The following is a 10,861-nucleotide window of genomic DNA, read 5'->3' as shown; positions in this document are numbered from 1 at the left end:
CCTCGTAGAAACATAAACCCCAGTCACAGCGACTACATGTCGGCTGCCATGCCGATTCTGAGCCGGAGTTTGAGCACATGCTGTGCCGCGCCACCCAAAACTAACCGGTGAAATGGGAAGTGCTAACATGGTCCCAGCTTCAGCCTCGTCCAACTCATAATTCTGGCTGCCAAAAATGTGTCACCCCAGCAATCAGTAATGACACAAAATAAACCTTTTAATAAGTTTCCATGAAGATTTAGTTTGTGTGCTGTTAAAGCCCGTGTCCTTGGAGGGAGGAGGCTGATTCTGACGCAGCTCTGACAAGCCCCGGAGTGACTCACCTGGCTGTTACCCCACCCAAGTAGGGACGGCTTCCCTCACCTGATCGTCCAACCGCACCTTCTCTAGTCAGGATCCTGCAGTCCACCTGGGGCAGGTGCACCGGGAACTTCCCCAACACAGACTGCGCAGCTTGGCCGGGGGCCTGCAGAGCGACTGCGCAGCTCGGCCAGGGGTCTGCAGAGCGACTGCGCAGCTCGGCCGGGGGTCTGCAGAGCGACTGTGCAGCTCGGCTGGGGGGCTGCAGAGCGACTGCGCAGCTCAGCTGGGGGTCTGCTAATTGACTGTGTTTGCTTGTTTGTCTGAGACTGCTCCCTGAGGGTGGGTGTGTGTGAGTGTGTGTGTGGCTGTGCGCGCGTGTGAGCATGTGTGTGTTTGCCTGAGACTGCTCCCTGAGGGTGTGTGTGTGTGTGTGTTTGTCTGAGACTGCTCCCTGAGGATACGGATGGGACTCAGAGTTTTAGTGCAACAGTCTGAGCAGCACTGTCAACGTGCAGCAGTTCAACCCCCCCCCCCCCCCCCAAAACTCCCCCGACCCACAACTGTTCAACAGGAAACACCAAAAATCTCCATAACAAATACTGCAAACAATGAGAACATTTAATAATTGTGGGCGGTTTTAATAACCAATTTATACAAAAGTGCGCTGATGAAAACAAAAACCAAAAAGAAGGATAAACGAAGAGGTAAAGGAGGAAGGGGCGTTGCCGTTAGCGATGTGGCACCTGGAGCAGAAGCGTTGTGGCACGCTCACCTGTTCACACACCCCCTCCTCCTCCCTGGTCGTCTCCAGGCTCTCTCTCTCCCCCCCCCCCACCAAGTGTGTGGGGTGCACTCTTGTATCCAAACGCGCTTATAAACGCGAAGCGCAGGCAGCAGCCAGTCCAGGCGAGCTCAGTGGTCCAGTCTGAGGGGCTCACGTGCGTTTGCACTCCGCTAAAAACAGGGAAGTCCCACGGCGGGATGGCGGGAGGCTTACAGTCAAGGCCATAGGAGGAAATGCACATGGAAAAGGCTGTCTGAGATCAGTCTGTTCCCCATACCACTCATCCCAGCATCAGTAAAAGCATTAGTAAGATCCTTACAATCACCCCCCCCAACAGCTTTATTTTACACATCGTTCGTCCAGGCAGTCTAGCGCACAACAAATCCTCCAATACAAGGATATGAGCAATGCCCTCCCCTACTCCTGCCATCTGAAACTACATTACCCCCAATGCCCCCACTCCCCATCTGCACATAAAGGACCCATATGCCTCCATTCAGAGTCAGGAAGATTTACTGCCCAATCCTTTCTCGCTCTCTATCGCTCTCACTGTCACACACACAGACACATACACTCTAACGCCTCACTCAGTGCAGAGGCAGCACACCTGGACTCGTATTGGTCAGGATGTGTCACATGGCTTTTGGCAGCCATTGGGAGACTAGACTGTGGTGGAACATGAAGAGGGTGCAATGCAACAGGACTGGAACAGAGAGGGTGCAACTCATCCTGATTTATGACATGAGGCGTGTCTGTACATTACAGACTGGACTGGACTGAACCAGACCGGACCGAACCAGACCGGACCGGACCAAACCAGACCAGACCAGACCTGACCCGAGCAGATCAGACTGGATCAGAAGAGGTGGCCTTGATAAGCAGCTCAGATTTAATACAATTCACACCCTCAACACAGTCCTAGTTTAAAAAAAACAAAAAACAAAGGAATAAAAGAGCAGCAGATGGCAATTAAAAAAATTAGGGGGGGGGGGGGGCATGTGAAGGTCATTTAAAATGCAGAGGTGAGTCCTGTGCTCCTGACCCCACAGAGAGCGGTCAGCCTGGAGCAGAGCTGGTTAAGGCAGAGGACAGTGTCCCACAGCGCTTCCGTTCTCCAGAATCACACTCCTCTCTCGCTCCCTCCGTTTCTGCGGCTGTCCGAGGGGCCCCTCTGCTCCCCTCCTCGTGGGCCGGTCTCGACTACCTAGTAGTCATCCAAATCGAAGAACTCGTCGTCGTCCCCCTGATACTCCATCCCCTGGAAATCCACTCGATACCGCAGGATCCCTGAGACAGGAGGGGAGGGTTAACAACAGGCTGAGATGTAGCACGTGCTAGCGTTGAGCTATAGCGTGTGCTAGCGCTGAGCTTTAGCACGTGCTAGCGCTGAGCTTTAGCATGTGCTAGTGCTGAGCTTTAGCATGTGCTAGTGCTGAGATTTAGCATGTGCTAGTGCTGAGATTTAGCACGTGCTAGCGCTGAGCTGTAGGTATCATGGGGTCAACAAGAACATGAAAAATTTGTAAAATAAATATTTAGGGCACACACTGCTCCATAATATATATCATAAGACTCTAATGAAACACTGTGGGTGGCTCAAGCATTTTATTAAACTAAAAAATCTCCTACCTGTAGCTTGTTAATAGGAGTTAACACCACATTTCCCACAAGTACCCACAAGACAGCATTACCCACAAGGCCCCATTAACACTACGGGTGTATGAATAAGCTCTCACCCCCAATGCCGCCGAAGCCTTTGACGAACTGCGACCCCTCCTGGCTCTTATCCGTCACAATCTCCAGCGTGGCTCCAAACTTCTTGTAGTTGTTGGCGAACCACTCGAGCAGCGGCATGCTCTCGATCAACTCGTGCTCCTGGCCCGTCTGCACATACGCGCGCACGCACGCACACACACACACACGCACGCTCATTAGCAAACCTACCAGCACACGCTTCAACTCCAAAGGTCAAAGTTCAGAGCGCAGGAAGTGACTCGCTCACCCCACCTGCTGGCCAGCAGCAGGAACTCACCTCCTTATCAGTGAAGTGAGACTTGTCTTTCTCCTGCTCCGGTGTCAAATACAGCGTTTTTTCATCTGAAACGCACACAGAGCCGAGTCAGACACAGACACACAGAGCCGAGTCAGACACAGACACACAGAGCCGAGTCAGACACAGACACACAGAGCCGAGTCAGACACAGACACAGAGCCGAGTCAGACACAGACACACAGAGCCGAGTCAGACACAGAGCCGAGTCAGACACAGAGCCGAGTCAGACACAGAGCCGAGTCAGACACAGACACACAGAGATGAGTCAGACACAGAGATGAGTCAGACACAGAGCCGAGTCAGACACAGACACACAGAGCCGAGTCAGACACAGACACACAGAGCCGAGTCAGACACAGAGCCGAGTCAGACACAGACACACAGAGATGAGTCAGACACAGACACACAGAGCCGAGTCAGACACAGAGCCGAGTCAGACACAGAGTGTGTGTGTGTGTGCATGCACAGAGCCGAGTCAGACACAGAGCCGAGTCAGACACAGACACACAGAGCCGAGTCAGACACAGCGAGTCAGACACAGAGCCGAGTCAGACACAGACACACAGAGATGAGTCAGACACAAGAGACAGACACAGAGCCGAGTCGACCAGACACAGAGCCGAGTCAGACACAGACGAGTCAGACAAGGACCACAGAGCGAGTCGACACAGACACAGAGCCGAGTCAGACACACACACAGAGCTGAGTCAGAACACACGAGCGGTCAGCACGAGCGAGTCAGCACAGATCACAGAGCCGAGTCAGACACAGGGCCGAGTCAGACACAGAGCCGAGTCAGACACAGAGTGTGTGTTGTTGTTGTTGTTGTTTGCTGTGCATGAGTGAGCACATTTTAGTGAGTGTGTGCAGTTCAGTGTGTGTGTGTGTATTTTAGTGTGCATTGCAATTGTCCTTTCTAGTGTGTATTACTGTATGTTTTAGTGAGAGTGCGTGAGTTTCAGCGTGGATGTGTATTCTGTGACTTTCGTGTGTGTGTGTGTGTATAGTGTGTGCGTGCGTGCGTGTGTGTTTGTGTGGGTGTGCATGTGTGAGTGTGTGAGTGTGTGTGCGTGATTGTGCGTGTGTGTGCGTGCGTCTGTGCGTGCGTGCGTGTGTGTTTGTGTGGGTGTGCGTGCGTGCATGTGTGCGTGTGTGCACCATTCTCAGACGTGGTTCCCTCTGCTCCGTGCACACGCAGGATGTAGCGCATGGTGTCCAGGTTCTCGTAAACGATCAGGATCTCCACAGCGCCCATCTCCAGAGCCTTCAGCGTGTCCTCCACCCCAAAGCAGTACTTCCCCGTGTCCTGGCTGATCTCATCAAAATACCGCCCTGAGAGAGAAGGGCATACTTACACCAGTTACACACACACCGACCTGCCCGTACACGCACACACACACACACACGCGCGCACACACGCGCACACACACGCCCTGCCCGTACACGCGCGCGCGCACGCACGCACGCACGCACGCACGCACGCACGCACGCACGCACGCACACACACACACACACACCGACTTGTCCGTACCTATCAGCTTCTTCTCCTGGATGAACTTGACGTTGGACAGGACCTCAGCAGACAGCTCGATGGCCTGGTTAAAGCCGTTCTCTCCCCCGTATGAGATATCCACCAACTTCAGCACCTTCGCTTGTAACCTCTGAGCAAACGAGACACAAACATGAAGGAAACCCAACCCAACCCAGCATCAAACCATTCCAAAACCAACCCAACACAACCCCAAAACCATCATTAGCCCCATGTTAACCCAACATCAACAGCAATCCAACCTAAAACCAACCCAAAGTCAGTATGATGTAAAATCAACACCAGCCCATCCAACACCAGTTGAACATGTGGGACTGGCTGATGGCTGACGGCAACTGTGGATTAGCTGGGTACTGACCGGGACTGTGGAGCTGAGCGGTATGACGGGTCAAACTGTGGACTGGCTGAGCTCGGGTACTGACCGGGTCGAACATGTGGGACTGGCTGAGCTCGGGGTACTGACCGGTCGAACATGTGGACTGGCTGAGCTCGGGTACTGACCGGTCGAACATGTGGGACTGGCTAGCTCGGGGTACTGACCGGGTCGAACATGTGGGACTGGCTGAGCTCGGGGTACTGACCGGGTCGAACATGTGGGACTGGCTGAGCTCGGGGTACTGACCGGGTCGAACATGTGGGACTGGCTGAGCTCGGGGTACTGACCGGGTCGAACATGTCGGACTGGCTGAGCTCGGTCTTGAAGTCGGCGGATCCGGCGAGCACCATGCCGGCCACGTTGACCTTGTCGTTGGAGACAAAGAGCTGGACGGCCGTCTCCGCCACCTTGCGCACGTAGTTGTGCCGCTTCTCCATGCGCAGCCGCGCGAACCGCAACGCCGACTGACCGCCGCGACCTGCGGACAACAGGGCCGCCGTTAGCCATGCTCAATACAGCCGCCGTTAGCCGCGCTGAACAGAGCCATCGTTAGCCGCGCTGAACAGAGCCACCGTTAGCCGCGCTGAACAGAGCCGTCGTTAGCCACGCTCAATACAGACGCCGTTAGCCGGGCTAAACAGAGCTGCCGTTAGCCACACTCAACAGGGCCGCCGTTAGCCACGCTGAACAGAGCCGCCGTTAGCCGCGCTGAACAGAGCCATCGTTAGCCGCGCTGAACAGAGCCACCGTTAGCCGCGCTGAGCAGAGCCGTCGTTAGCCACGCTGAGCAGAGCCGCCGTTAGCCGCGCTGAACAGAGCCGCCGTTAGCCGCTCAACACTCGGGTAACGGTTTGGGCCGCTGGTTTTTGGGGCCACCGTTTCAGCCACGTGAATGTGCAGCACTCCTAGTCCCGCAGTGTCCAAACAGAGCTCCATTTAGCCATCATCACAGAAGCCACTTAGCATCATAGACAGAGCGCGGTCAGTGCCGCGGAAGAGAGCGGCGTTATCGCTGCTGACACTCCGACGCCCTCGTTATGCCTGCGCTAACCCTTTAGCCACACTCAATACAGCCGCCGTTAGCCGCGCTGAACAGAGCCGCCGTTAGCCACGCTGAACAGAGCCGCTGTTAGCCACACTCAATACAGCCGCCGTTAGCCGGGCTGAACAGAGCCATCGTTAGCCGCGCTGAACAGAGCCATCGTTAGCCACGCTGAACAGAGCCGCTGTTAGCCACACTCAATACAGCCGCCGTTAGCCGGGCTGAACAGAGCCATCGTTAGCCGCGGTGAACAGAGACATCGTTAGCCACGCTGAACAGAGCCGCCGTTAGCCACGCTGAACAGGGCCGCCGTTAGCCGCGCTGAACAGAGCCGCCGTTAGCCGCGCTGAACAGAGCCGCCGTTAGCCGCGCTGAACAGAGCCGCCGTTAGCCGCGCTGAACACATTCGGGGTTATAATCGTGTTTTTTGGGCCGTTACCGTGTTTTTTGGGCAGGTCCACGGTGAACTTGTGCAGCACCTCCCTGGTGTTCCCCTGCAGGGTCCCAAACAGAGCTCCACTGCCATCAATCACAATGAAGCCAAACTTACTATCATCAGACAAGAGCGCGGTCAGTGCCTGCAGGGGGGGGGAAGAGGAGGGGGAGAGAGGTTAATTACTGACTCTGGGCTGTACAGCTGTCCCTGCCACGCCCTCGCTCTCATTAGCTGCAGGCTAACTCACCTCAGTGTGGAACTTGTTGTCGCACAGATACAGGGAGGTGTTGATGGGTTTAAAAGGCTCAAAGTCGATATTCACTTTCTTCTCCTTTCCCTCCTCGGTAACAATGGTGCCGCAGTACACCACCAGGCCATTAGGGGGCACTGTAACACACAGCCAATCAGAACACGCCTCACCCTCACTGGATGAGACCAATCACACTCTTTCTTTCTCTCTCACTCACTCACTCTCACTCACCCTTGTTGTAGAGTTTCAGGCGCTGCTGTACGGAGGTGATTGCCCCCAGCACAGACAGCCGGTTCACACGGCTCTTGATGTTGGATGCGGTGCCAAACTCGTCCGCCAGCATCTTAGCCACTCGAGAGATCTGGTCCTTAGGAGGAATGATCAGGGAGATCATGCTGGTGCCATTCCTTAAGCAGAGAAAGACAGAGTCAGCCGCACACAGAGAGAAAGAGACAGAGTCAGCCCCACACACACAGAGAGAGACAGAGTCAGCCCCACACACAGAGAGAGAGACAGAGTCAGCCCCACACAGAGAGAGAGAGAGACAGTCAGCCCCACACACACACACACACACAGACAGAGTCAGCCCCACAGAGAGAGAGAGAGAGTCAGCCCCACACACAGAGAGAGAGACAGAGTCAGCCCCACACACACACACAGAGACAGTCAGCCCCACACACAGAGAGAGAGACAGAGTCAGCCCCACAGAGAGAGAGAGAGAGAGAGTCAGCCCCACAGAGAGAGAGAGAGAGAGAGAGAGAGAGTCAGCCCCACAGAGACAGAGAGAGACAGTCAGCCCCACACACAGAGAGAGAGACAGAGTCAGCCCCACACACAGAGAGAGACAGAGTCAGCCCCACACAGAGAGTGAGACAGAGTCAGCCCCACACACAGAAAGAGAGGCAGAGTCAGCCCCACAGAGAGAGAGAGAGAGAGTCAGCCCCACAGAGACAGAGAGAGACAGTCAGCCCCACACACAGAGAGAGAGACAGAGTCAGCCCCACACACAGAGAGAGAGACAGAGTCAGCCCCACACAGAGAGAGAGACAGAGTCAGCCCCACACAGAGAGAGAGACAGAGTCAGCCCCACACAGAGAGAGAGACAGAGTCAGCCCCACACAGAGAGAGAGACAGAGTCAGCCCCACACAGAGAGAGAGACAGAGTCAGCCCCACACAGAGAGAGAGACGGAGTCAGCACACACAGCACTCATCAGATTCAATGAGAGGGTTTCATAAGAAAAAATACAAAATGCCCAGCTGGCCAGTAAAATCTGGCAACAGATGCACAATGCACAGTAAAATAACAGCACTGCTCCCTCAGTTACTGACCAATAGAACAGAATCACTGACCAGAGATAATTCAGAACATAATCACTGACCACAAACAGACTTACAGACATGATTGTGGTGTAACTGAATGACTGACAGCAGACTGATCCTGTCTTCCCAGCAGACAAAATCAGGGGCTATGAAACACAGGGCTCCATTGCTGTGTAAAAGCTCAGCTCTGTTTCAGGTGTACACAGGTGAGCACTGGTGTCTAACAGGGTTTCATAAACACCACCGTGAGCTCAGCCAATCACAACACAGCTAGGGAGAACATACCCCTCCCTCATCTTACGTGGGGCACCACCCTGCCCCTCAATGGTAACAGGAACTCCCAGACTTTACATCTGCTACAGCCCCACGCAAAAATAACAGAGACCCAGACAAACAGCACCTATTAACGCACATACGCGCAATGTTCACTGAGCACACGGAACAAAGCCTGCGCCGTCAGCTGTCACACCGGCAGATCTGACGCATTCACGCGGACCGCGCTGAAATCCCGCCTCTCCTGTAGCCACACGCTGTCGGCCAATCAACGTGCAGCACACCGCAATCACTAGTGGAACAAGGGTAGCTAACGCATTGGCTTTGTTCATATTGGGGTTTTTTTTAACAAGAGCAACACGTCCGTTAAAGATACTGTATCGCACAGTAAATGTGATTACTGCTCAATATCTAAATAAAAGTCGCCTGATACAATGACAGCAACAGTGCACGCAACGTTACTGCTCCACTTCTCCACAGCCCCGTGCAGCGCGTGGGCCACGAGTCTCCTGTATTTATAACAGCCCTCTGAACAAGCAGGTTCTGTCACGCAGATTGGCGGAAACTTTACAAACATATCAATGAAACAATATTACCAAACCGCCACAAACCCGGGCCGAACACATGTGAACCCATGGGGATCCCGCTCCCAGACCCTGGCCTGCACGCGCAGCTGTACCGCGGCCCTCCCGTGGTGCTTGCGCGCTGGGAAACCTCCCCTGACCGGGCTCGCGGGTACCCCGTTTTGCCCCCAGATACTTTCTCACGCTTACCCCCGCGCTGCCTCGAGACTCTTGATAAGTTTCTTTATCTTCCAGATCTCCACGTTTCTGTCCGCTGCGGTCGGATCGTCCGCCATCTTCCCTGACCGTAGCTAATCGTTTCAGCACCTGAAAACAGAGTGTCCGGAGAAGATGGAAGATGATGGTTGTGTGAGGGACATGGAGCAGCACTGCGCATATCAAAAAGTCTTGGTCAAGTCTGGCCAGTCTACCACTGAAGAAAGAAATTGAAGTGTAGCCTACCAGCACTCGTCCCTGTTCTAGCCTGAGAGGGGAGACCTCCGCGGGCTGCGAATCGCAGTCAAGCTCGATGCTAAACCAGGCCCTCGAATCCTTCCCAGGCCCTAGAGTCCACCTAATTTCAACTAAAGCCGCAAATCCCGGTCCAGCAACAACTTCTTCCGTTGAAGGCCCGGGCGTTACAGCACAGCACCGAAGGGTCCGCTCGTCTCGGCCGCTGTGGGTAGCCGCTCCAGCTGCCGCTACGGGTAGTCGTCTCTGACTCCGCCGCTCCTAAGTCTCGATGTCAGGGTCGTAAGTTTCAGACTGCTAAATGTATGACGTTGCTTCTCTCGCCGGCTCGCTCCTTTGCTCGTGGTGGGTACTCACGTGGGGGTGGAGCTCAGATCAAGATCACTTCCTGGAGACCGCATAGATACAGTGGATTCGGATCTCAGTCATTGGTGCTTGAAAGCCTCGCAGAGGAAAACGTGGTACGAAGTGATGAAGTTGTTTGTGGGTCTTGTAGTTAAATGTCAAAGGATTTGTCTCGACGATTTCATTTTGTTTCGCGGCAGTTTCTATAAAATGTTTTCACATTTTTTGAGCATTGAATGTAAAAGCCAATGACAAAACGAATCACTGAATGGAATGGCTTTACTGTGTAAAAATGCAAAAGATATACAAATGTTCCATGTGAAAAAATTCAATAAACAAAATTAATGGCATGGATAATCCCACAAGCTATTTGTCATAAAAATGGAGGTTATAGATAATGTTTAAATGTTCTAATTCAATAATTTTCCATAACATGCTTGAGTGATGTTATTGCTATATTATCATGTTTTTATTGCTGGAAGTGTGCGTGAATTTCCCACAGAGGATAGGAGAGACTTAGGGCAGTTCCTTAAACTGAATAAACAGACATGCCAGTGACAGACTTATATTTATTCTGCCAACTTCACAAATTTCACATAAGTAAAGGTATAGAAAAAGAACACTTAGCATTGCTATAGAAGCGTAGCTGCGAAGCTGTGTGATTGTGTTGCTGTGTTTTCACGTCATCAAGTCCTCAGTTTAACTGACTGCATGCTTTGTTTACAAAAAACCTTTAGATAGGTGGAGGAAACAGAGGAGGGACAGTGAGCGACTTGTGTGTTCCAACAAATAAATAAACAAATTAACAAATCAATATGCCAATCAATCAGAATTCACAGCATTCTGTCCTTGGCTATAGATTATGAACGGTTTGAGTATAAACCATGGAGACATTAGAGATTGACAATCACACTTGCTCAACAGATGTTCTCAGTGCTTTGACCCAGATGCATAACTTAAAAGTAAAGAATAAAGAAGTGATTCATTTAGAAAGATAAAATAAATGAATTTTAGGCTTTAATAATGAAGGTCAATCTGAGTTAAAATCACTGCGTATTTAAAATGGAATTAAATTTGGCTGCATTCAGTACCATC

The 10,861-nt window shown here is 52.7% G+C and overlaps 1 protein-coding gene across 1 annotated transcript; it reads right to left on the bottom strand.

Moving 5' to 3' along the window:
- Positions 1–900: 900 nt before the first annotated feature.
- LOC135264286 (eukaryotic peptide chain release factor subunit 1) lies at positions 901–9,805 on the bottom strand. Its single transcript, XM_064353076.1, has 11 exons — positions 9,413–9,805; positions 9,161–9,277; positions 7,025–7,200; positions 6,791–6,930; positions 6,547–6,685; positions 5,353–5,543; positions 4,672–4,801; positions 4,299–4,472; positions 3,120–3,184; positions 2,824–2,971; positions 901–2,374 (listed from the first exon to the last, which is right to left on the bottom strand). Exons 2-11 carry the CDS (start codon positions 9,244–9,246, stop codon positions 2,292–2,294), a joined length of 1,332 nt encoding a protein of 443 aa, XP_064209146.1. The 5' UTR covers positions 9,247–9,277; positions 9,413–9,805; the 3' UTR covers positions 901–2,291.
- Between the last annotated feature and the right edge of the window lie 1,056 nt (positions 9,806–10,861).

Source organism: Anguilla rostrata, chromosome 9 (genome assembly GCF_018555375.3).
Source record: "Anguilla rostrata isolate EN2019 chromosome 9, ASM1855537v3, whole genome shotgun sequence".
Lineage (NCBI taxonomy): Eukaryota > Metazoa > Chordata > Actinopteri > Anguilliformes > Anguillidae > Anguilla > Anguilla rostrata.
This window is presented reverse-complemented; position numbering and strand designations above follow the sequence as displayed.